The 27447-nt window shown below is 38.7% G+C and overlaps 1 protein-coding gene across 2 annotated transcripts in view; it reads left to right on the top strand.

The window, feature by feature from the left end:
• Positions 1 to 27447, top strand: part of PIGG (phosphatidylinositol glycan anchor biosynthesis class G) — a 74427-nt gene that overhangs the window by 24648 nt on the left and 22332 nt on the right. For both annotated transcript variants that reach the window (XM_041395942.1, XM_041395941.1), the window contains exons 9-12: positions 6251 to 6708; positions 14301 to 14492; positions 16237 to 16546; positions 27180 to 27343. In XM_041395942.1, the coding sequence (XP_041251876.1) occupies positions 6251 to 6708; positions 14301 to 14492; positions 16237 to 16546; positions 27180 to 27343 (1124 nt within the window). The remainder of the gene's footprint in view (positions 1 to 6250; positions 6709 to 14300; positions 14493 to 16236; positions 16547 to 27179; positions 27344 to 27447) is intronic.

The following is a 27447-nucleotide window of genomic DNA, read 5'->3' as shown; positions in this document are numbered from 1 at the left end:
TTTTGTTTCTATAATTTCTGATTAGGTGCTTTTTTTCTTAGAAAAAGAATAAAAATATAATCTTGAAATAATTATTAATGCTCCAGTGTAGAAATCTCACATGTACTTGGTGTGCAATGACAAACACAACTATGAAAGATAAACTTGTTTTTCATATCTTTTTGCTAGTTTTTCTAATTTTAGTAAACAGTAGAAATCGAAATACAATGAATTTTGTAGACCTGCATAAAATTTACATACATGCCACTTCAATAGCATGAAGAGCAATTACAACAGATGATACATTTCTTCTCCAGTCTCAAAGATATAGTCTCAAAAAAGATAGTCTCAAAGAATCACAGAATGACAGAATGGTTTGGGTTGGAAGGGATAAGAAAGATCCAGTTCCAAATCACTTCCATGGGCAGGGACACCTTCCACTGGACCAGGCTGCTCAGAACTCTATCTAGCCTGACCCTGATGGGGCATCCACAGCTTCTCTTAGCAGCCTCTTCTAATGTCTCACTACCCTCAGATAATCTGCTTCAAGTTGATAATACACAAATGAGATTTTCAGCAATGTCTTCCAGATTTGTTCGTATGTTTGTTTTTCCAGGGCTGGGGCAGATAGAAATAAAAAATACTGGATTCTTCATCCCAGATTGGTCTGTGATCATATTCCTACCTGAGATATATCTGAAAATGTAGAAGCTTAAGTATATCTCATGAACTTTAGGCAATAGTAATTCTGGTTGGGCAGACATGGCTTTATATTCAGACCAGTAGAAATAGATTTTTGTCATCCTGTCTTCACTCCTATCCCATGGGTGAGTGAATTACTGGATGTATCTCATTGCATCAGTCAGGGAGGCTTTGCTGTCTCTGTTCAAGTTCCAAAGAAAGCTTGAAATATTCCTTGTGCCTTCATTCCAGATATATGTAAAAGCAATGACTTGGTTCTGAATAACATTTTTATCAATCTCAACACTGTTGCAGAATGATGTAGTGGGGTGTTTTTTTGGGTCTGCTTAGACAAATACAGAGCCTGGAGAAGGTGAAAGGAGCAGTGTATAAATCTGGTGCTGATTGTAATGCAGATGTGTTCCAAACATTCATCTCCATCTTTCATCCCCTTTCCAGTAGAATGCCTAGATTTTGGGGGAGAAATGGGTTCTTTTTATATGCTGTATGTTGATCTCGAGGGGCCTTCTGTGTGAGTTGTGAGTATCACTTATGCTAAAATATCTCTGAATCCAAGTGTTTTGTGACCTGTGCATCTCCACATTGCGAATCTGCCTGTGGAGTCAACTTCTGAAAGAATTCTGAAGCCCTTGTCTTCTGATGGTGGGAGTACAATCCTGAATCTTGGCCTTTCTGGTTAAAAAAAAAAAAAAAGCTAAAAAGACTTTTCTAAGCTCAAGCTAGATGATAAAATGTAGGTATTCTAAAAGTAATTAAGATAAGCTCTCCTGTTAATGGCTTCAGAGCTTTTTTTCCTTCAAATTGTTTCCGTTCACTTCTAAAGATTTCTCTGAAGTGCTTCTCATTTGTAATGCTTTTTTTTCCCCCACTGTGGCTGAATATAGAAACTGATTACCAAGTTCATGAATTTTCTGAAGACCAGTGCAGGCAGCTTTAGCATCTGCTTCCTGACTGTTATTTATAGATTCTGATTGCTGTGTTTCTAGCAGAACCAGTCCCTTCTTTTAATGATACTTCAGGCTTTAAATAGTTCTGCAGCCATTTATGAATTCCAGAAAATCATTGAAAATTTTAACTTCTTGTTCATAGTTTCACTGTAATTGCTTGGTAGTTGATTTAACCATGGTATTTACTACTATTAATTGTGGGGGTTTTTTGTGCTGTTTCTGGTGGAAATAAAAACTAACCATTTTTTTGCAACTAGAATACAGAAGTTAAGGCTTGTCAAGTAGAGTTCTTGAGAATTTTCATTATGCAGAATTACAGTGGGTTTTTATCACATGTACAAAATGTCCTTCTTTCAGTTTATTTTAAAACACCTGTTCATTTAACAGTATTTTTTATTTTCCTCCTTTTCTTTGATATTCTTGATGAATTGAACAATGTTACATTTTTATGCAATTGCACTTAAAATATTTTTGGCATTTTTGGTCTTGGGGAGAAAAAAGCTGATTGGGTGGTGTCTTTACCAGGTAGCATTCAAAAATTATCCCAAACTGCTGTGAAAATGTAGGAGCAAGTGTGATCTGTAGTACTTTGTCATGGAAAAGTAACCATCATAGAGAATCATGGGTTCAGGGAGCTCAAGTATCAGAAGGGAATATAATGATAAGTGCTTAAATTGTAAGAGATGGTGAGCATGAAAAATAAAATGTTTGTCATCTGAAAAGTAGTTGCAGAATTTCTCAGGCATTAACTGTAGATAGTTAATCAATCACACACACAAAAAAGGTAACTGGAATAAGACTCAGAAAGTCTTTCAAAGTGAAGAAATTTCAAAATTTAATGATCAAAGGTGCATGTACTCTGTCATTTAGGTACTGACACTTTTGCAAGCTAGCAATGTACGTTCAAAGATAGGGCAGAGAGGTCAGTTTCTGTATTGCTTAAGTATTAGTGCTGATACATCAGTTGTTAAAATTGCCTTGGCTTGGAAGATGATATGTTTACATCACTTGAAGCCTGGCATTTAAAGATTTCTAAACAAAAGCTTCTGTTTTAAGTTTTTTTGCCAAGATACCAACAAACTGAGAGTCATACAGGTTTTTTAGTATCTGGAGCGTCTGCTGAGTTCCTGAGGGCTGGAAATGTTCAGCAGCTGGAAAAACAGAGCTGTGAATATCAGAATAAGACCTACATTTCAATTTCTTTAAACCAAATCTAAAAACTAGGTACGATCTAAATAATCTAAGGTCAGACTGTATATGACACCATATACATATACATATATGACTCATGGCATTCATAATAAGGCACAGTTAATATATAAGGGATTAGAAGTAAATGTAGAAATCCTTGATGAAGGTATTTCTAGAATTTCTTAAGATTATCAAGGCTCAGGAGATTATAATTTGCATCATAATTTTAAATTTTGCATAGTGATTTAACTCTGATCCGAAATGTGGTTTATCAGTAAATGTCATTGGATTTTAATCCTTTGATGTAAATGTAGGAGTCATTTTTTTCTCTTTTCACTGAAGTTATGAGAGACAAGCAGGCAAGAAATACAGATTTCTGATCCTGGGACATTTCACATTAATGCCATCATTTTAATGAGGTTTTTGTATGTTCCCCACTGATAATGCATCACTTCTTCAGTTTCATAGCAGTTGCTGACAGAAAGTAAATACAAGAGACCAATCCTTCTATATATTTTATGTTATGTCTTACAAAGAAGACAAATTATATCAAGGACTTGTTCATTCTCATTTATTTAGGATCTCCGATTCCTTTGTCTCTGCAAGCCAATGGTGCTTACATGCTCATTTATTTAGTTAGCCAAGATCTTTAAGGTCAGCATGATAGAATTACTGGAATTTAAACTTGCTGAAGATCCGTCATATACTGTTCTTGTCCCAGCTTTGTGAATTTCATGCTCTTTGGTCTTTGCAGAGACTACCTTGTCCTTTTGTTCCAAATACCAGCTTATGGTATTTGCTTTTCAGAACAGAGTACTAAACAAACCTGAGTGGTCTTTAGAACACCAAAGAAATTTCAAATGCTAGTAAATTTAGATTGAAACTGGGCATTTTTTTCTGATTGTTGGTATTTTTCTCCCCCATCATTGTTGTATGTAACCTCAGGGGGACTTTTTTGGTTGTGTGGGGTTTTGTTTGTGTGTTTGTTTGCATTGTTGTGTTGGGTCTTTTTTAAGTTATATGACTTTTATGTAATGTATTCTTTAACAACACAAGAAATGAAGATGATGTGAATAGGTCATAATTGTAATTATAGCTCCTGCATTCTTTCACCTATATCTCATTAGGTTTCAAATTTGCAAATTTTTTTTCCCTAAAGCAAAATTCCTAATAATGTTAACTATCTTCTTGCATCATGTTGTCTTCTTGTCTACATTGTCTTGCTTATTGAACAAAAATATGCTGCTGTCAGTAAGTTATAAACACAAGTGATACTTGCATTGAAGATCCTCAGAGATACTTGTACTGTTTATACCTGCTTTCTTGTTATCGGCTCAAAGGTCAGTTTGGTTTGATTTTCTATTAAAATGACTTAAACCATGCAGGAATTGTAGTACACTGTGCATCTTTTAATTTAGTAGGTTCTCTGTGAAATTTATCCCTGTGAATATTGAAGATTTTTTTTTAAAGTTTGTTCATAGGTTAAATGTAGGAGGATGATGTAGTTGAAATACGCAGTTAAAGAAATGAATGTGAAAGTAGTTTCAGAGATCTTTGTTCTGAAGTAAAAAATGGCATACAGAAATTTCAATCTGGCTTTTAAATTTTTGTTTCATTAGGTGCTTAAAATATGTTCTAAGAGATTCTCCATAATATTCTGTAATAGTGCAAAATTACATAAAATAAAATAGTAATGTATGACAGTGTATTGACAGTGTCTTTCCCAAAATCCTTCACAAACATGTATGTTAGCCTATTTGTTAAGGTATGCCAGGAAGCTCCTGGTGATTCCAGTGTCCTCTGGTTCTTGCTTTTACTTGCCCTGGTCTCAAGTTTTTGACATACAGGCTACTCCCCAGCTACTTGCAGTGGCATCTTGAAACACCCACAGGTGGGACAGGGAGTGGTGTGGCCTTATGGTTAAGGCTCGGCGCCCTGGTTCAGAACACAGCACGGCAGCCCAAATCCCCAAGGCTGCTCGGGCTAAGAACTCGCAGATACCAGCATGGCAGATGGTTCAAAAAGCCCTTTATTGGTTTTCTCATCGATATATATACCCTTGGTTCTACTTCTACTTTCTGGGGTCTAACTTTTACCTTTTATGGTTAGTAAGGAAACTGGGAGAGGCCAGTGTTAGGAGAGGTTACATTCTTTGGCCTCTTTTCCTGTGGCTATCTCTTATCTCTCTAAGTCAGGGGAGAGAGGGGCCCTATTGGTTTCCGTGACAGCCCGAGATCTTCCGAACGCCTGTCCCTATTCTCTCTGCTGCAGAGTGGGGTTGAACAGAAGACGGGGAGGACTTAGTAAGACAGGATAGACCACAGTGACCAGGCACAAGGCTTAGTCAGAGATGTGCACTGGCTCCTGCTGATATGTAACTGATTCCTTTCTCCTTTCCCCTCTTACTTTGCCTCTTTCCAGCATGTTCCTCACCACCCCCTTTTCCCCACCCTTGACACTTTCTTGAAGCTCTCTCTAATGTGTTGGTACAGATCCACAGGTGCTATCAGACATCTGTAACGCCTATGTGCTGTCACTTCTCCCTTATCTGTTACAGAGTCCAGACCGATGCTCTTCCGAGCTATCCCTGTGATTTCTTACTGGCCTGTCAATTAATGGCTGAAGAGTTTTGGTCATCATTATCTTCCTTAGTGCATACTTACCATGGTTGTGTTTCTCTGTGGTCTTTTTAAGGCTTTCTCTTTGTGTTGAAATGATTCTTTACCTGATAACAGCAATAAACTGGGTACTCTTAACTTCCTCATACCCTAATGCTTTCTCTTCAGCCCTCTCACTGAAGATAGTAATGGTAAGGCAATTCCAGTTAGCTGCTGAAAACAGGAAATTGAGCTAATGAAGGCATTAGACAAAAAATATTGTGGTTTTAGATAAGCACAGTTTGTAAAGTAAATAACAAATGGGTAAAGGTTTAAAATAAGATTTTATGATAAAGATGCATTTCAAGCTAAGCAAGGTCAAAGGGTGCCATCAGACAGTACCTTTGTTAACTTGAATAGTGAAGGCTGTCACTGTATTGAGTTGAAGATATCACAGATTACGACTACTAGACAATTACCTATTATCTATATCTCAAGATTTCTGCTGGATTTCTATTTTTACTTCTACAAATATGCAACAGGGCATGAACTTCTTTTGAACCTTCTGTTACAGGCAATCTTAATCTGTACAGTTGTGATGATTATTCATAGAGAAGTTTTGTTCCTTAAACAGAATGCAGTTTTAAAAATTATTACTATGTTGTAGTGCTGAGTATGCTTCACTGAAATGTTGAGATTTCTAAAGATAGAAATAAGTTATCCTGCTATTTATTTTGTTTTTGTTGCTGTAAATTGCTGTAAGCACACTATGAATACTTGCAAGTGAAAGTTTTACATACTCTTTCACCACTGCTTTTTTTTTTTTTTTCCCAGAATCCTGTCATGTCCAGTTATAACTGGTCAGAAATAGATGTCCTGATTCTGGCTGGAACTATTGGCCATGTTTTGAGTTTGGGGGCAAGCAGTTTTATAGAAGAGGAACATCAAACCTGGTATTTTCTTATCAACACACTTTGTTTGGTGCTGTGTCAGGAACTTTGTAGAAATAATTTTCTTCTGAAAGAACCTGACCCTCAACATAGCACCAATGTGAAACAAAATTTTGATAGTATCGGGGAATCCTCTGAATGCAAGAATATAGACATTCCAGCAGCAAGTAATTCAAAACTGGGCAAGGCCACCTCTTCATCTGAATTCATAAAAGGATCAGATAAGTGGATAAGCTTAGCAGCTCCATGGTTCATCCTTATTTGCTGTCGGCTGCTTCGATCCTTGAATCAGACCGGTGTTCAGTGGGCTCATCGGCCAGACTTTGGACACTGGTTGACAAGGTGGGTATCTGGTTTACTGTCACACTTTCTTTCTTATTTAAAAGTTAATTTGTGTTTAATTCGATTAAATATGTATTTTTCTATATGGTCTCTGATCAGAAAGTGCTGCAAACATACAAAGCAGATAAATGATGAAGTGACGCAATGAATTTTTCATTTCTATTTCATGCAGGAGTAATTAATTCTTTGTGTACTATCAATAGTTTATAATCTTTGCCCTGCACCATGACTTACCTAATTAATGCCAATTATACATGATAGGTTTATCAGAAGCAAAAAGTAAATATTTTCCATGTGTAAGTCAACAGTGTCTGGTTTGAGAAATTAAGAATCACTTAATAGAATTAAAATTTTGAAATTAAGGCAGGAAGGTTCTGCATAATTCCAAACTTTATGAAGTCAAAAGAGAAGATGCCACACATAGAATTCTTCCTTGTCTATCGCATGCTTGTAATGTGTGGGTGAAAAGCTGAAGGAATTTATTGAGTGTAATATGATAAACAAGAAAGGGAATTTTTTATAACTGGAAGTACAGCAGGGAAGGGCTTCTGCTTTTTCTAATGCCTTTCAGTATTTTTAAGAACTAAAGTTATTATTCAGTGATACTTGAACTGTCTGATGTACTCATGGTTAGTGGATGGAGATGCAATACTTTTTGACTGTCTAGTCAATGTTTTGCAAACAGCAGATGAAGAGGCTCTGCTGTGTAAGATAAATAGATTTCATGCCAGTATTTTACAACACATGGATGAAATGTAATTCATCATTCATTAGAAATGACATGAGCAAATGGACTAATATGAGACTTGTTATTTATTGGCAGCCTCACAGATAAAATGCTAATTGAAGTGACAGGCATAAGTGCTGAAATACCTGAGTTATAAGGGAATTTACTGCATTATAGCGGTTGTTCTATACCAGAGTTTTCAGCATGTGTTTCTGCTCTTGAGGTGAGGAAATGAGGAAAAAAATGTTTTATTTCCCACATCAAGTCCATATGATAGATAACTCACTCCTTCATTATGAGCTAAGCCAATGTGTGAGTAGGATGAGGTGTGATTTCGAGTGACTATGAGGATTTTTACAGTTAATCCTGAGCATTTGCAAAAGATTTATTTGCCCAGTCAAATCCTGAGCCAGATTTTTGTCTTTAGACTGTCAGTCTTTTTCTGAAAGAAAAGGAAACAAGGACCTGATACTCCTGCAGCTGAAAAATTTTGTTTGTTTCAGAGACGTGCTTTAACTCATGTGGTCTGCCAGAGATGTTTATTTACTCTTGGAAATGTTACCAGACTTCTAAAAATTGTGGGTGCATGTATGGACTTAACTTTTGAAGATACTGTCTTGCTTTAGTGTGCTCCCACCTCTGATTTGTTGGCGCTAAGTATGCCTGGAAAGCAGCTAAATCTTTTGTAGCCTTGGCCTGTGGGGGTCTCAGTGGGATAACACAGATGGAGCGTAGACTGCAGATAGAGCAGGTGTTTTCTAATTTATAACAAAAGTGGGAAATCCTGTATGCCCAGCTCTAACACTAGTTGCCTGTTAGGAACTTCCAAGCAACCCATTCAGGTAAACCCAACGATTTTTACATCTGTTTTAGTTTACTCTGGTTTTTTTTGTTTTTGTTTTTTTTTTTTGGTGTTTTTTTTTTTTTTGGTTGTTGTTGTTGTTGTGGGTTTTTTTGTTTGTTTTTGTTCTGTGTTCTGTTTGTTACTTAGTTGTTGTTGAGGACGGAGAGGGGAGAAGGGAGAGAGGTTTCTATTTTTGTGTTTGGTTTTTGTCCCTGTGAATTGGAATTCATGTGAATTTGAGTATGTCCATTTCTTTCTCTGTACTGGGTAACCCCTAACTGGTTGAACCCAGGGTGAGAAATAACCTTCCTCTGCCTTCTAGTGTGGTTCTACATATGCAGCTCCACATACTGTTGGTTGCCTTTGCTACAAGGGCATGTTGCATGCTGATTGTTGAGTCAGGGTCCACCCCGGTGTTCGGAGTCACCTCCGAGAAGATGGTCAGCCTCCAGTCTGTCCTGATACATGTAGCTACTCCTTCCAAGGTGCAGGACTTTCCTCTTGCACTTACTGAACTTCATTAAGATCTCTGGTGGGCAATTTCTCCAGGCTGTCAAGGGGTCTTTGAGTGTCAGCAGACCCACCTACTGTACCAAGCACCCCTCACAGCTGCATATTGTGGGCAGACTTGGTGAAGGGGCACTGCCCCATCACCCAGCTCACTAGTGAAGACATTAAACAGTATGGACTCCGTTGGGGGCCAATGTCCAAATCCTAGGCTTGACAGTTAGTGACTGCCCTCCAGGTGGACTTTGTGCTACTAATGGCAACTCTGTGAATGCAGCATTTCAGTACTTTTAAGTCCGCCTGACTGTCCACTTTTCTAGCATGAGATTGCCTTTGGGAATGTTATGGGAACTAGTGTTAAAAACCTTGTTAAAGCACAGACAAACAACAATGCCTTCTCTGTGCTCTTCCACTGAGCTTATCTCATCACAAAAACCTGTCAGGTTGATAAAGTATTCTCCTTCATAAAGCCATCACAACCTCATTATTAATACTGTCTGCCTCCCCCTGCAGTAAGGCTGAAGTACAGCAGCTAGAGATCAAAACAAAACCATCAGAATTTTACAGATTAATTTCTTCCTCTGTTCCCTGTCAAATTATGGCCTCACATTGAGTATATCTGCTTAGGTCTTGAAGCAAGTAGAAGAGAAAAGATTCTATGTCTGTAATCTTAGGCTATGACTGATCGTTTGGCTAAAATGCTGTATTTTGCCATACAACTTGCTCTCTTTCTCCTCACCTCACTGGCCTGTATTTTACTTGTTCCTGTGTCAGTATGGTGAACTACTATGTCACTGCATAGATGTGTCTGGAAAAATAACTCAAGATGACATGGAAAACTCTTGGCTTTCAGCTGGATCACTTCTCACTCTAATTTACCATCAGTCTTGCCAGACAATTGGGCTGACTTAGTAACAGGAATATAGGAAGGGAAGTGTATACAAGTCAGCACTGCTGTTGTTGAAATGACTGTAAGAAGAGAACATGGAAGTGTCTGCATCTTTTGAAGTGCTGCAGACAAACAGTTTTTTCTTTCTTCTGTTGTCAAGCATTCCTTACAAAACCCACTTGCCTTTCAAATCTAATTGAGAAAGAAGCAATGATTCCCTGTCTTGTACTTTGGGAGGCTTAAAAAGCTTATACAACAGTCCAGTGTTGTGCCATGGGAGGCTAAGAGGATATGTGATTAGGACTGTCACTGTCACAGTTCCGCCTTCTCCCTTTCATTGGTGCAACTACTTCTGCTGTGTTTAGGGAACAAGTGAAAGAACAGAGTCCTGGCAGCCCTGGCACATGTAGGCTCAGGCTGCTGTCGGGCTACATCCTACTTAAAACAATGGAGCAATTTTCAGCCTAAGAGGAGAATATTGTGTATGTGTCCTTGGTGACATAAACTTCAGTTGCAATATAGAGTTAAAAGATTAGTAATATTTGAAGTATGGCGATTTTTGGACTTGAATGATGGGATGTAGTTGACTGTATGACTCTGTTATGGCTCACTGAACAAGCTTTAGAAAGGTTAGTCAATGATGCAGCTAAATCTTTACACATCCTGTGGTCTATAAAGTGTCTGGGAATTCCTATTTGGCCAGCATGCTTCCATTTTCTTTGGTCATGGGTTTTATCTTTGTTCCTTCTCCTTCACATGATATTAGGGTTGTAGAGGCATCTGTTTCCCTAGTGATTTGATCAGTATTGAGATGATGTCTTTTCCTTTTAACATGAATTAAAAGTTGGTGATAAACTGAGTTGCATAAAGCACTTATTCTTCTTCCCAAAAGGCATTGCTAGTCTATAAGGTTGATTGTTATTCTATTTTTAGTATTTGTTTAACTGGCATAGTTATGTCTTAATAGCATGGTTTTTACTACTAAGAATTAGGAACCTTACTTAGATCATGTGTGCTGTTGTTAGTTTAAGTTTGGGCTACTCAGGCTTTTTCTAGCCAGCCTTCTATTTTGTCTTTAAGATAAACTAATGAACAAACTTTTCATTCCTCTGTATTGATTTTCTGGACATCTGTGGTCATGCTCAGACTGAGATTTTGCTTAACTAGACAGTGCTTAAGGGGCTCAGCATTTAAAACAGAGAGACTGTTGTCCAGATTTTCCTGTTTGATGTAAGCATCAAAACACAGAAAATCAATCTATCTATAGTGTATTGAATTTGGGTAGTAGGAAAGCATTCAGCAGTGCTGAAATAAGGAAAATGTTCTTTGTTATTTGCAGACAGACTGTGAAACCTGAAAAATACTTTGATGGGACAAAAAGCAAAAGAAAATCAGACAGTAGATGAAATGGAAGAAAACATCCAATCTAAATCTGACTGGAAGTTGAGTTTTCTTTTTGATTGTTTCATATTCAGTTGGCTTTATTTGACTGTTAATCTTGGTCAGTGCTGATACTTGAAAGGTGTCAGAGCTGCTACATGGCATTGTCAGCTTGAAGGGAAGTGACAAGAAGCATCAGCATGGGAAGATGATAACATTTTATTTAGATAATTTACTTAGCCATTCCCAAATGCCCTTCTCCTCAAAGCTAGCACACCTTGTGACTTCTGTGTATTCAACTGTAAAATGAAAGAAACAATTAAAAAATACGTTGTCTACTGAAGTTATTAATCATGAACATTTACAACTTGTTTCACTCTACTTGTATTTGCAGTAATGAGGTGAGGTAAAACAGTGGAAGAAAATGTCTTCAACCTTCATTCTATTACCAGAAGGATGAGTCTAGACCTAACAAGCTATTACAGGAGGAAAATAGAGCCAAAGTGCTCTTTCTTCCTTCCCTTCTCACCACATTGGCTCTCAGGGAGCTATTGGTTCTTCACTTTCAGTTTTGTGGTTTGTGCAAAACCCAGGACATGGCAGCTGAGATCAGAGTAGCTTGTTTGTGCTTGTATTTCTGAGCAGACTATCAAAACCATTTAGAACTTTGATAAATGATTGGACTCCGTGTTAAACAGCTACCATCTCCTTTCAAAATATATGCTAACTACATGTGCCTTTAGCTGCCTAGCTGTAAGAACCTTGGCTGGAAAACCTTGAAACTATAGGTGATTTGTGCTGACCTGACTTTGCTGTCTGTAAATCCTTTCTTTGTTTCTTCAGCAAATGCTATGAAACACGCAGGTAGGGCGTGTTTTTTAGATAAAGAGACAAAGATGGTGATGAGGGTGTGCTGTTACTTATCCCTGATTTGTCTTGCTCTCATGCAATGACTACCCAAGGAGAATATGACCAAAATGCTTAGTGCTTTCTGTAAGTGCTCATTTGAAAGGTTTAGTGGCTACTAAAATAGTTTGTTATATTTTGATCATAAAGAAGGTGGTGCTTGCATTATCTTCACAGATTGCTGCAGGAGTCCACTGCTTCTTCTCTCTCCATGTGTAGAGGAAGAATAACTGGGAGGAGAAACATCATGACTACATTTTCTGTCTCATAATATTAAAGATCTTATGCCTCTCACTTTTCTGCACTGGGTTTCAGAGAACAGTGCATCTCTTGGGAATTGTGTTAAGATGTACGAGCTACTTGACTGGGTCCTGCATGCAGAACTAACAGGACAACTTATCTGCCCTGCAACCTTTCCTCCATGCGTTTTCAAGCACAACACTTGGCACAGTTATTGGTCAAGCTCCTGATAAAGTGTATGCTAGGAAATAGGAAAGTAAACCTGTTTTTGAAGTACAATATTTTTTATTAAATCAGAGATAAAACTGGAGTTATTCATAAGTGTGATTGAATTTAATGCGGGTAACAGCCCAGGCACAGTATTAGTTTCCTGAAGTTAGTAATCTTTTATCATGGGATTTTGAGTTGTGGAAAACAGAAGATGGAGCCCTTAGCTCTCAAAATCTACGTGTTGTTCTTAACTGAAGGCGAATTTAACAAAATTAGTGGTTTTATGTTATTTGGGATACTGGGAATATTTTCATAGGCATGGGTTGGCAATTCTTGGACTTCAGCAGGCTTTCTGAAACTACATGTTAAGGGGTGGGTAGGGATCTTTGCCTTACCCCACTACATTTTGCAGGCTGGCTCCTACTAATGAAGATTTAAATATATAACACTGGCAGCATGCTCAGTGGAATGCCCTTGTTTCTGGAAGGAGTGTTACCTATTTAAAATGCAGGGGAACAAACAAACAAGCTGTATCTGTGATTTTCTCTGCCAGTGATGCAAATTTTCTGTCTGTCTCTTGCATGTATTGACAGAATACAAGGTTCTATAGTTGCTTAAGGGAATCATATTGTGCTAATGAGTTTGTGTGTATGTGTTTTAAACTATGTAAGTATATTTTTGGTCATTTTGGGTAGATAATGTGTTCTATAGGTGGTAGGGTAGGTAGTGTGTCTAAAATGAAACAAATGCATATGTAGTTATTTCAAAAGACGGTTCTAATCCTGTAGTGCAAAAATCTTTTGTGTAGTGCTAGAAAATGAAATACTGTAGTATAAGAAAAACACACTTTTTCAAAAGGTATAAATAACAAAATTCTAGTTTAAAAGCAGTAGACCTTTTTCCATTATGCAATATGCAACTCAGTTTTCATATAATTAGCAGAATAACTACCATATGGTGGAACACAATAATTACACTTTTAATATGCATGCTTGAATAGAAAACCTCATTAATAAAACTGCTTTTCTAAAAATACTAAAATATTTTACCGTACCTTTTAGAAAGTTCATAACAGACACCACTGCAGTGATTAATTAGGTGCTGCATTAATTAATAATTAATACAGTTTGTTTAATACAGTGCTGCAGCTTCTAACTGCGGGCTGCGGTCACAGGGAGTATGTTCTCTGGCCAGCTCACTCCCCGAGACCGTGGGCAGTCACGGCAGAGGCCGTCCCCAGATCTGCACGGAGACCTTTCCGGGTGTTGGTGCATGCAGGCACTCGCAGCGCCCTGCCGCAGGCGGCTGTGGCACGGGTGACACCACAGCAACCCAGTACAGGGCACCAGGGCCAAGGAATAGAGAGGGATCACTTGTCTGAGTTCCAAGGAAGGCTTATTTCCCCAGAGAAGTCAGGGACAAGTGACAATAACTGACGGCAGGAAGCTGCTTTTAAGGAGGGGAGGGAATAAGGGGAATACACAACCTTTTACCAATAGGAAGGAGTACAGGGTAAGGGCTATCCAATAGAGCCAACAAGGGGAGGGAGCAAACCTTGCAATCCGGTCTTGCTTTGAGGAAAGGATGAAGGACAGAGAACTTTCCAGAACAAAAACGCTGTGCTATGTTTAATAGACGGGGGGATTGACATACACTTGGTGGGAAAATCTTGGGGTAAACAACTCAGGACTGAACCATCAGGGAAACCAAAGGGGTACATGGAATGAACCATTACAAACTTATAACAAGGAATATTTAAAACCTATTACAGAAGAACAAAGTGTAACATAACAGACTACCGCAGTAGGTAAGGCTTTATCAAATGTGTTTAGCACTAATTACTGTTTTCAAAGTTTGTTGGTTGTTTTTTTTTTTTTTTCTTCCCCCAGCTCTGAACATAAATCTGAGCTCTCCTTCTTGGCTGCAGTCTCCCTTCTTATGATCTTCTTTCTGGTTCAAAGAAGATGCTCCCTGGTTTCAAAAATTGCTATGGCACTCGGGCTCCTGGGAGTTTACAGTTACCGGGCAGCTATTGGAAATGTTGCATTTCCATGGCAACATGGTGGCAAAGATATTTCAAAGTAAGTTCATCGGCAGATAAGTAACTGTTTCCAGCAAGGTGTTGAACACTTTGGCTATCAGGGGATGAGGTGGATAGGATGTTCTAGGTTGGAATTACATTCTTACAAATAGAATTGTAGTTTTTGGGTAACCAGCTCTGAATTTTTGTGGTGTGTGCTTAATTTTAAGTCACATGAAGTGTCTTTTCACTTTGACAGATGAGAAGCCAATCAGGTAAGAATTAATATGAGGAAAGTCTAGTAGTTATACTCTATATTTTTTGCTACAAAAATCTCCAAATGCACCATCTCTTGTTTTTAGATGGATTTGCCACACCTAGCAGAGCACAAGCCACGCTCATTTAGCTACTTCTTAGTTTCAAAAGTGCTTAGTAGTTCAGAGAGCTGCTTTTCCATACCTTACTTTTGCACTTGAGTGTTCTATAGCATGGGCTTTCAATAAAGGTAAATCGTGCTTGACCAACTTGACTGCCTTCTGTAATGAAACAAATAAAGGGATGAACAAGGGGAAAGCAGTGGATGTTGTCTACCCTGATTTCAGCAAGGATTTCAACACTCTCTCTCACAATACCCTTGTAGACAAGCTCAAGAAGTGTGGATTGGATGAGTGGACACTTAGGTCTTGGCTGAACGGCACATCTACACAGCCCTCAACAGGCTGGAGAGTTGGGCACAGAACGGGGGTGACCTGCTGTAAAATAGCTCTGCAGAGAAGCACCTGGAGATCCTGATGGACAACAAGCTGTCCATGAGCCAGCAGTGTGTCCTGGGGGCCAAGGCCAATGGGATCCTGGGATGCCTTAGGAATAGCATTGCCAGGAGGTTGAGGGAGGTGATCCTGTCCCTCTGCTCAGCCCTGGTGAGGCACATCTGGAGTGCTGTGTCCAGTTCTGGGCTCCTCAGGACAAGAGAGACATGGGGGTCCTAGAGTGAGTTGAGAGGTGGACTCTGAAAGTGGTTAGGAGAGTGGAGCATCTCTTCAATGAGGAAAGGCTGAGGGAGCTGGACCTGTATAGCCTTGCGAAGAGAATGACTGAGACAACCTCAGCAATGTCTCTGAAAGAAAGGTGTCAGAATGGATCCAGGCTCTTCTGGGTGGTGCCAAGCAACAGAGCAAGAGACAATGGGCAGAAACTGATGCACAGGAAGTTCAACTTGAATATGAGGAAGAAGTTCCTTACTGTGAGGGTGACCCGACACTGGAACACATCGCATGGAGATGTTGTGGAGTCTCCCTCACAAGAGATTTTCAAGAACTGTCTAGACACAATACTGTGCAATGTGCTCTAGTTTGTGCAATGGGCCCTGTTTCAGCCTTGAGCAGGAAGGTTGGATCGGATGACTTGCTGTAGTCCCTTCTAGTCTTAGTTTCTCAGACCTTGCACTTCTAGAATTGAAGGATTGCAGGTCACAGTTTTTAAGCTTACTGATTCTTCTTGTCAGCTTTTTTGGACAATATGCTGTGTTTCCTTCAGAAGCTGGCTTTCACTGGAAATTAAGAGGCAAATGAATTTATAAGTGGTTTGAAGGTAGTGTAAGTGCTAATTATACTTACAACTTAAAACATACTTTTTTTGTAATGGAATTGCTTAGTATTCAAAAATACTAACATTGGATTTAAACTGTTTGTCAGAACTGGTTGGTCTTCACCTCTCTTGAAAGGCTTGAAGTAGGTATTAGTAAGTAACCAATCTTCCTGGTATATTTACTTATTAACTTTTTTTCAATTTTATTTTCTCTTTAGGGGGATTACTGAAGCTCGTTTTGTTTATGTCTTTGTTCTTGGCATAGTCTTCACTGGCACTAAAGATTTACTAAAGTCACAGGTTATTTCTGCAGACTCCAGCACGAAGAGCACAGGATTATGGGAAGTATATAGTGGATTGGTTCTGCTAGCAGCTCTTCTATTTAGACCTCACAATTTACCAGTCTTGATGTTTTGTTTGCTGATTCAGACAATGATGACAAAATATATTTGGTTACCTTTGAAATTTGATGCAGCACAGATTACTATCATGCACTACTGGTTTGGCCAAGCTTTCTTCTATTTTCAGGTAAGCTGAATACTGTCTCTGCTGCAGAGGTGGGAGATGGAATAGTTTTTCAAAGAAATATTGTCCATTGTAAATAAAATGCTAACTAAATATTACAGTGGAAGAGTTTACTGAGTTCTCAGAAGGATTTAGTTTCTAAATGCTTTAATATTTAGTTTTCAGCAGCAGGGAAAGATGCATACCTTGGTGTCTTATCCTCATTGTAGATTTCCAAAAGTGTTACAATGATCAGAGACCTATACCAGGATGATTTTGGTCTGTTAATGGGCCTCATAAGTATTTTTCAGGTGATAATTACTTTAAAAATGTTATCTGAGTTGATTAATACCAGTAAAAGACAGGTGGCTTTTGTCACTGGTTATTGAGAATTACAATAGGTCTATATACTGTTTAAGAATGAAAGAAGGTGCTGTGGCATGTAATATCTCTTATGAGAACCAGAACTAATTTTCTTTCTTATTATATCAAATGATACCTTCTTTCCTGAGGAGGATTTCTTACTTCAATAACCTAGTTTCTGCATTGCAAATAAGGTTGCAATTCCACAAAAACTTTGCTTTGCCCTGAAGCTGGAAAGGCTCTTTCTACTTCCATTGTTGATGGAACCTTAGCATAGCAGGCTGTCTAAAGAGAGCATTTATTAACCTGGGAATCAGGTTTAAGAGGTGGGTTTTGCAGAATTTCAGTGTGGGACCTCCACTGACTACCTCTGAGCCATGGCTGGGGACGTTGAAACTCTGGTCAAGCTTAGGTTACTGTAACTGCAGAGGGTTGGCTTGATTGAGAGTGGTATGTGTCCAGATAGGGAACTGCTGATGCAGGTAAGATCATCATGATTCATCTTTTTGTACCTACTTTTCCTGTTCAGAGGGCATAGCATGTCTTGCTTGAGTGTCTTTTGCATGTTTTGAATGTTACTATTCAGGCAGTCAGCTTTGATTACACCCTTCTGAGAGCACCCCTTAGTGCAGCTGGCAAAATGCTGAAGACAGAGCCATCTCTGTACAGAGGTACCAAACAAAAACAGCTACCAAAAACTTAATGGTGGGGAGGCTGGCACAAAAATCCTAGTGGAAATGAGACTGAAAAAGAATGGTTCCGATTTTTTCATAAAGCAGCTAATGGTTCATAAATATTTTCAGTGATGTTGAATTCTTGATACACTTGGCTGAGAATTTCACAGGACCATGAAATTACAGGAGAGTTGAAGCTGGAAGATGTCTCTGGAGATCATTTAGTCCAACCTAACCCTGACATGAATCAGCAGGTCAAACAGACCAGGTTGGTCTGAACAGTGTCCATTCTCTATTTCAAATACCCAGAAGGGTGAGGACTCTGCAAGCTCCCTGGGTAGTTGATCCAAGGCTTGACCACTCTAGCTAGTAAAAAAAGGCTTTTTATTAACTTCTTGTATTTCTGTTTCTGCATATTGCTTTTCATCCCTTTGCTAGTCACTGTTGGGTGACTGAGAAAGTCACAGTCTGGCTACATTTTCTGTACTTCCTCTCATCAGGTATTTATGCACATTGTTATGATCCCTGCTGATCTTTCTCCTCTTGAGAGTAAAAAGACAAGAGTTGCTTGTATGACATGTGCTTTGTTCCTGCCATCGTCATCTGTGATGCTTCAGTGGACTTTTTCTGGCACACCCATGGCTTTTCCATGGTGGCAAGCCTAGAACTGCACAGAATGTGGGTCTCACTGCTTATTAGACAGAATGGAGATCTCCCTTATATAGCTGGGGAGGCCCTTAATGGAGTCTGGGATGCTGTTGGTATTTACACAAAAAGGACAATGGCTGGCTGATCTCTTCCAAACTGCTTTCCATATGGTTAGTTCCCAGTGTCACCAAAGGCATGCTTTTATTCCTCCCCAGGTGCTAGATTTGACATTTCCCTTTGCTGAATTTCTTGTCATTTAATTTCTTTAGCCTGTTGAGGTGCCTCTGATGGCACCTCTGATGGCAGCTGACCCACGTGTGGTATCTGCCACTCTCCCAGTTGTGTATTGTGTGCACACTTCCTGAGAGAACTCTCTGCCCACTGGCCAGGTCATTGGTAAAGATGTTAAACAGTATCAGCCCCACTGTCAATCCTTGTGGCTGATCACTAGTGATTGGCCTCCAGATGGACTTCAAGCTGCTGATGGCAGCCCTGTGAACTCATCATTTGAGCAGTTTCCAGTCCATATGAGTGTCCAGCTTCCTAGCCTGGACTGCATCCGTTTGCCTGGGGAGATGCTTAAAAGTGCTTGTGAGGTGAATGTGCCTTAGATAAATGTAGCCCATGTATCTTCAATCAGTATAGCATGACGGAAAAGAAAACAAAAGCTTCTTAAAGTAATAGTTTTGTTTTGGAAGTATAATATGGCAGATTAAATGCGGTGTCTTTTCTGATCTGAATGATGCCAAAAATTTTGGACTAACTTTTCTGGAAGAATTTACATCAACTTTGAAGCAGTTGTAAACATAGTTCCAACATCTTATTTCTGGAATATCAAGAGCTTGATACATCTTTCCATTTTGCTGTGCTGTGTCAAAGGGGTTTTCCTACACCAATAAAAACATATTTATGCAAGACCTATAGAAGATAACAGGATCTAGTAACATCTGTTTCAGCTTTGTAGTGGTCTTAAACTGGTGTTATGGGGAAGACTGCTCTTTTTCATGATGAATGTTTTGCAATTTCAACTTGCAGTTGAGGAATTTTTTCATTTTCAGAAGACTGGAAGTGATTTCCATTTTACGTGACTGCAAATTGTGTTATTGCACATCCTGCAGTTTCAGAGCATCTGCCTAGGCCCTATCACTCTGCTGGCAATTTTGACATTTCTTCTAGAAGTGTTTCCTTTGGAAATAATAACTTCCAGTATGATACAGATTTCAGCGAACTTCAGTATATTTGAAAAATTAGGTCTGACAAGGGAATTTATTCCACATAGACATGTTGCTGAGTCACAGCATCCAAATCTCATAAATGAGAAATTCTCCATTGCTCTATTATGAGCCAGATTTCTAGATGGGTCTTTGTGAATCTCCCGTCACTGTAAGATCTGGAAAATGATCTGATCTGGGTGATAGTTACTTACCAAATCTTTTGTTAGAAGCACAGCAAAGCTTTTTCCCTCATGTTGTTTCTCATGCTACTTTGTATGAAATAGAACAGGCCCAGATAAGAAGCTGCCTTTTTGTGTCCCATCACACATCCCAAAGCTCTAGCTTTGAAAAGATTATTTTGAATTAGCAATGGCTTAGCAAAAGTTTTGGGGAATTCTTAAGTTGTTTTAGCACAGTGCCTTTTAAAAAGTATCAATTTCAGAAGAACATGCTAACAGTCTTCTAAAATTTTTTTGTGTGTCTGTCCACAAAAAACTAAGGTGTGTGCTTATTCACAATTCCCAAGACTGATTAAAATTACAAATGAATTATAATAGAACAGGAAGGATTTCCTCTATTGTCTCTATTTCTCTTTCTGTTTTTCTGTTTTCAGAACATCTTAGAAATGTTTCAGAAATAGAGAAATCAATTATTCTAGTGAAAAAAGAACTTTTAAGGGTCAAGTCAGATGGAATTTTCTTTCCCAACCCCCCCCACCCCCTTAGAGGAAAAGTTTTTGGTTCTCTTTTAGAGATGTTGTAAGTACATTCATATTAGATGCCTTTTTAGGGTGGAGATTAAGAGTTAGACCAAAATACCCATCTTTAAATGTTGGCTTGTTCTTTTTTTCTCTGATGAAAAAGCGGTTCTGAAGGTATGGAAAGAAACAAATGAATTCATGCAAGGGTATAAGGGACTTCTTTTTTTTTTTTTTAATTTCAGAATTGAAAAGCAATTATCTGATATGCAGAATGTTAGCATAGAAAAGTAGAATGGTTGAGCTGGTAGTTCATAAATTACAGAGGTTACAAAGGTGCTTCAAAATCTACTTAATGCTCTCTCTTCGATTTGTAAATTTCTTTCAGTTTATTCTGAGAATAGTTTTTCCAGTCTGGGTCCATATTTCCAAGGATGAAAGGAACTTCCTCCAGAAATGATGTGTAATTTCATGCCCCTTTTATGTTGTTTTCCTCAGTGTGGCATTCTGATCTGGGAAAATCAAAAAGCTGGCAACATACAAAACTGAATTCTTCGTTATTGTTTTTTTAAAAAATATATTTAAATATCTTCTTCCTGTTCCTTTGAGTTCTGTCTAGAGTATGAATGACTTGTTGCAGAGGGAAAAGTGCTCAATTTGTGCATCTTAAAATCAGGATTGAAATTTTCTTTAGTTTATTAATGACACATAATTAACTGGCAACTCTATGTTGATAATTGACTGCCATCTATAGTCACTGGACTATAGATGCAGGATCCATACCAGACATACAACAGGTGGGCTTTTACCAATATTTATGCTATTTTGTGTACCTGATTTGGAAAAAAATCTACCCTGCACTGGGACACCAGTCTCCCAAACATATGGAGGTAACCTCTCCCTGTTTACTCACACCTCCTTTGACAAATGCAGGCACTCAAGCTTTCTTCATGTATCTCGAGAGTACCATAGGCAAATGACTCAGGTGAAGCTAGAGATGATTCAGCATGGTTTGTAGATTTTCCAGCTCTTCCTTAAGTGAGTGATGGAGGGTGGAGGTCTGTATGTACCCATACTGGTTTAGTATTTAGTAACAGATTATACTTGTTTGAATAAGCCATTTGATCTTTTTCCTTTACCTTGTGGGAAAACCAGGAAGGTCTTCGCTTGATGACAACTTTCAGATCCCCACCTTATTCTGTGCCTTCCCATGAAGTGACAATGTTCTTACTGAGTACAGTTCAGGTGTCCCAGGTTTGGCAACTACCTGTCCTGTTCATGACCATCAGTGCTGAGTTCATACATTTTGACTGACTTAGGACAGGGTTGTCTTTTAGACAGAGCTTGTGTGGTTTGTTCTGAGACACTGAATAAACATTAAGGAAGTACAGCTGGGCTGTTACTGCTGGAGCAGTCCATCAAATTCTCCCCTTCAGTATTGACCTCTGTTTTGCTCACTCTTGGTAACAGATGGTCATTTGTTTACTGCCTCAGGAGCAAGCAATGCCTGTGCTAGAATTCTAGGGGAGGGATGTGAAGGAAGCACAACTGTATTATCTGTATTATTAGGTATGATATGTACTGTTGGCGTAGATTTTTTTTTATTTACTTTGTTTCTCCAAGTTTTGTGGTCACTAGAGCTTCAGTATTAAACTTACTGAGTTCAGACTGATGCTAAGGTTTTAATTTCCAGAGAGACATAAAGATCTAATGTAGCATACAAAAAAATGGCAGGCTTATTGTTGAAATACAAGAACTGAATACCACTGAAATTCACTGGTGATGTAGATCACATTGGATGCTAAATTTAAACTGTGCTGGCTAAATGAGGCAGGAGAAGAGAAAAATAAATGAAATATGGAATGCTTCCATCTGTAAATAGGAGAGAGGTTTGGAGAACTACTTTTTGCACATATCCTGGTGTGATTATGAAGTAAATGGGAATTGCCCGTGTTGCTGAGTCTTTATTAAGTCTTGGTAGACGGTATGGTACATAATGACTAAAGGAGTAACTGTCTTGCTGAGTGTGGATTGTGAGTGATGGTCTTTTGAATATGATAGTAAAAATAGCCTTGTTCAGGGTAGCATATTTAATGAATGAGGCACTGTTCTTTCAAAAAAGTATTGTAGAGTCCTTCAAGACTTCATGGAAGCAGATCTGCAAAAATCCCAAGTGTACACAATAAGCAAAGCTGACAGGAACAGATACTACTTTTTATTAATCAATTGCTATAGCTGATGAACATGGGGGAAAAAATGAAGTGTCTGGGTGTGGAAGCAAACTTTTTGATTTTGTGTGTAAGTAGAAAAAAAAAAGAAGGATGGGCTATGTCTTGCTTTCGAAAGACAGGTGTCTGCTAAGGAAGGCAGGAGGCTCCCCTGAGGTGGAAAAATGTAAACTCCCCCTCTCCGAATTGTTATAAATTTGAAATTAAGAGACTCTCAGGCAAAAATATGGGAGCAGGAATAACAGTTCTTTATTAGGGAAGAAAATAAAAAGATAAAATAAACAATGCAGTAAACTAAAACAACACCAACAGAATCAGAACACAACCTGACACCCTGTTGGTCATCGTGTTGGTAGCAGTCCAATTGGAATTGTGGCTGCAGTCCTCCTGCAGTCCAGTGGAGAAGCTGTGCTGGTGTTCCAGAATCTCCAGATTATACCTGGGTAGGAATGCTTGGCTCCTCCCTCTGGGCGGGGCATCTCACAATGGGGTGCTGTAGTTGTTATCAGTCATGCAGGGACATTCCATAGCCTGTTATCAGCAGATGTCTCTCCAGAGGGAGGAGTGGGTGTGGAAGAGATAAGGAAAACTGCCCACTTAACAGAAGACAACTGCCATACAGATGGCAAATAGAATACAATTTGCTTGGCAATCCAGGACAGGTTGAAAACAAATACCTTGATCTTACACTTGGTTTTGCATTCTGCATTTTGTCTGTGCATCTCCTGTCTCAGAGTTTAGTTAGCAGACTTCAGGGACATGTCCTTGATGGAGAGAGGAGCTGATGGGAGAAAAGCAGAAGGGAAGGCCTGGCTCTTCTTTCCATTCTGGTTCTGCTTTAATCTGATGCTTTTCTGCCTGTGTTGTATGCCAGCTGTGTAAGCAGGTATGTGTGTGCCTGTCTTAAACTTTCTTGATCCTCCTCTGGACCTGGACCTGATGGTTGGGCTTTCTGGCCTAATCTTGGACTTGCCTTGTCATTACAGACTTGCAGTCCCTGGGCTGCATCTAGCCCTCATCATTATCTCTGGATCCAGCCCTGACCTGGACGTGGCACTGAAGAGTCCTCTCTTACTGCTCTCACCTGCCTTGTTTTCACACTCATTTCCCAGCTTACCTTCCTTTGCAGAACCAAAGGAAGGCCTTTTCTGCTTTCTGGCAGTTTAGATCTAAAAGGCAAATTTGTTAAACAGTTGTAAATTAAACGGGAAGGCTATGTGTGATGTCATTTTTCCAGCATTTTAGCAAGAATAGTAAGTGCAAATAGTAAATAATAAGCAGAGGAAAAGGTTGTTCACACAGGTTGTGCAGTCTTCATGCTTGGAGGTTTTTAGAGATTGTCTGGATAAAGTGCTGTGTTATTAATGTAGAGCTGGGTAAACCCAATTTGTTTTCCAGTCTTGTTTTAGTAATTAAAGGCCTTTGCTTGATTTATCACTTTGTGTGAAAAGATGAAGTGAAGCAAAGTTTAAAATACTCCTGTAATGTCAAAAATAAATGAAATTAATACATTTAGTCAGAGTACTACTTATTTATCAGGATATTATTGCAAGCTTGAGAGTCTCTTGATGAATTTTGCAATGAGCTTGAATGATTGATTGTTTTTTCCTAAGCCCTGAGTTGTCCACGTCTCGTAACTCAGCAGCCATTTCCCAAAAGTATGTTGTATCTTTATCATTACTATTTGTCCTTAAAATGCAGTAAGAATAGAAATAAATTACTTGGTTTTTTTCTCTTGAATAAACTAGCTCATAAAAAACGTATTTTGCTGTAAGTATTGCTAAAAATATTTTAATTTCCTTGTGTGAATGCTCATAAATGAACAAAAATTCCATGTATTTATTTATTAGTCTTGTGGAGTTTTGTTGCCATGCTTAGAGCAGTATATCTGCAGAATGGGAGAAAAAAATACAGTTTCAGTTTCTGGTGGTTTTTGTCACTGGAGGAAACCAGAATAGGTTTGTATATTTAGAATTATATATATCTAATTCAACTTTCCTTTAAGTAAAGACATGGACTGAGTGACTATTTAAAGTGATTTTAACTTTTTCTTGTTATGATTTCAAAGCATTGTATAATGAGGATAACTTACATTGGAAAGGACTTCAACAAGCTCACAGTTCAGTCCCATTTTCAGAACAGTGTCAGCTGTGAGGTCAAACGAGATGGCTTAGGGTCTTGAAACCTCCAAGGTCTCTCTAGAGACAGCAGAACCTTTCTGACCAACCTTTTCTGAAATACTAGAGTGATATGTTAAAATAAAAGGAGGTATTCTGAATTGTCAGTTTTTTATTGTGTGGAGCATTAGAATTTATAGCTATGAAAATTCAGTGTAATTACATGAATTGGTCTTGGAGAAAGATATTTAACTTGAAGAAAAAATGCTTCTTACTACTCACCAGGGCTTTTCCAGTAGAACAGTGACAGTAGTATCCATGGGGCTCGGCGGATTCACGGTAGGAGTAAGATGTTTGGACACTTTACAGTGTGATTGGAGTTGTGTGTGTCCTTGTTCTACAGCTGTGTCACTTTAAACAAAGTCAAAGACAGATGGAGTGAGCCCTGTGGTGAAGGGACTCAGGGAGCTGAGGAGGCGAACCAGTTCCTTCCTCCTGGTTCCTTACTTGCCTTGACTACCTTCCATAGGGAAGTACATCTTTTTGCCTGCACCAGTTCTGCAGGACCAGTGACATGCACTGCAGTGTTGTATTTATTCTTGCTTCTTCTCACATATAGTGGCATGGGGAGTTGCCCCAGGATGCTAAAGATCAACCATGTGCATGTGGATTAAACAGTGTAAAGAGACCTTTTAGCTCCTCATGACACGAGAAGGATCACCTGATGTCTCAGCTTTTCTACTCTGTATGCATCATGCAGAGGAGAAGGACAATGAAAAATAAGTAGATGTGGTAGGCAAAAGACCTGCTGCTGTGGCCAGGAACTGGAGGAAAAGAGAGCAGGTTCCCTCCATACCTGTCTCTGTCAAACTCTAGCTTATTCAGAAGCAGCGCCCTGCTCAGCGCTCAAAGTGCTACACTTTCTGCTCTTGCCATGACCTCAGTCTGTACTGGTTAAACCTGAGAAGTAGTCTTATTTTACAGCTTTCTTTTCCAGTCTCATATTACAGGTTCTAGGGCACAGACGTGGGGTTGTTTTTTTTTTTGTTTTGTTTTTTTTTTTGGGTTGTTTTTTTTTTTTTTTTTTGTTTTGTTTGTTTGTTTTGTTTTGTTTTTGTTTTTTTTGTTTTTTTAGCTGCTCGTCCTTAGTTGTCCTGTGCTTTGCTCCTGGCATTGCTGGACATTGCACTAAATGTGTAACAATAATTGTTTACGCTGGTGCAGTGATTTACTACAGTGGTGCATGATGAAAGTCAAAATGGGGAAGACTAACAGTCCTAAGTGAAGATTTTTCTACTGTATGATATCTTGGTAAACTCCATACCATACAGCCCTCTTACAGCTCTTCATGGTGAGATTGACTGGGATGGTGACTACTCATAATGAGTTGTGAATAGTTCCATCAACACAGATGCCTATTTTCTCTTAGGTTTTAGAGCTCTCTCAGGAATAGGGTTTTTTTGCTGATGCCTCGTTAGTTATGTACCTAAAAGAGCTGCCTATCTTTTATGCTTCGCTGTGTGCTCTGGGCTTTGTGACAGAAGTATATATTTGATAATAGCACTTCCTTGCTGGGTTAACTTGCAGTTCAAGAGGACTGCAGTCACTAAGGTGACCCGAGGTCAGGTTTGAGGGAAATGGGGAGCTACCACTCCTCATATGCTCTTCTGGGATTGAGTCTAAGGATATTGGTGATGACAGTCCTTACATTAGTATTGTTCTGGGATTCTGTAGGTGGAAAAAGAGGGTTTGATGGCTGTTAGAAGATCAGTGTTGTAGAAACAGTTTCTCAGTTTCTCAAGGTACAGCAAAAATATGTAAATATCTAAGAGCTTTCTCACTAGTCTGAGGAAACCTATCTGTGACCTGTTAATTTAAGAACTATTCTGCTTTAATCATAGGGTATCTTTGTTACTTTAGGTATTTAGATTTTCAATGGAAAACACTTCCTTCACTTTTACATTGTTTCTTGTTATTTAGTGATTCTGGCCACTGGGAAAGAAAACTAGGTAAAACATACCAGACTTTGACAGCTCTTGATACTTTTAATTGCTGTATATTCCTTCTGTGTTTCTCTTGGTAGGTTTAAATGCCTTTTATTGATGATTCAGGCTATCTAGACTGACTTCTGGTCTATTTCAATGCAATCTTACGTGGTGCAGGGACTTGAGAAGGAGAAACCTCTCTAAATTTGCCTGTCTTAATCTGTTTACATGCAGGAACTTGTGCCGTGAGGCAGGCAGGTGGGCGATGTAATGTTCCATTACAGCTCTAAATTAGAGTCCTGGTGTCTCTAAGGGCAAGAAATATTTATTCTTGGTGTAATTTTAGGCAGCAGACCTAAAATCTTGTGTTCTAACCTTGTGTGACAAAAAAGATGCATCTTTTTCATTAATGTATCTGAAATCAGCAAGTGGAGCTGTTTATTTTAATTTTTTTTAATGTAACTTATTAAACGATAGACATGTTCATTTGCAGAAGAAATAAGACTCGCAAAGTAGCGTGCTGTTTATGCCTTTGTTAATCTGTAAATTTTAATTAAAAACACTTGTTTGGCAAGCTGTGTTATTGAAATTCAGATGTAGAGAATATGGCTGTACTGTAAAGCAATTTAAAGAGTAAGTCCTTAATGGATGCAATAATTAATATTATTCTAATGTATTTAAAATGTATTTTTGTAGGTATTTGGATATTTACTATTTTATCCCTATTTCAGGGAAATTCAAATGGCATTGCTACTGTGGACATTTCAGCAGGTTTTGTGGGACTAGACAGCTATGTGGAGATACCAGCTATCTTCCTCACAGCATTTGCAACATATGCGGGACCTTTCCTTTGGGCCATCCATCTGCTGTGCTACTTGAGTTCTGAAGTTAGCAGGTAATAATTTTTGAACTAAAGTAATGCTCCTCTATGCGCTGCAGTTATAAACACCATCCATGAAGCATATATATTTTCAAAGAAATATATATGTTCACATTATG

The sequence above is a fragment of the Onychostruthus taczanowskii genome, unplaced genomic scaffold (genome assembly GCF_017590055.1).
Source record: "Onychostruthus taczanowskii isolate IOZ18803 unplaced genomic scaffold, ASM1759005v1 scaffold121, whole genome shotgun sequence".
NCBI classification, from domain to species: Eukaryota; Metazoa; Chordata; class Aves; order Passeriformes; family Passeridae; genus Onychostruthus; species Onychostruthus taczanowskii.
The sequence above is the reverse complement of the archived record's forward strand: the minus strand, read 5'-3'. Positions and strand labels throughout refer to the sequence as shown.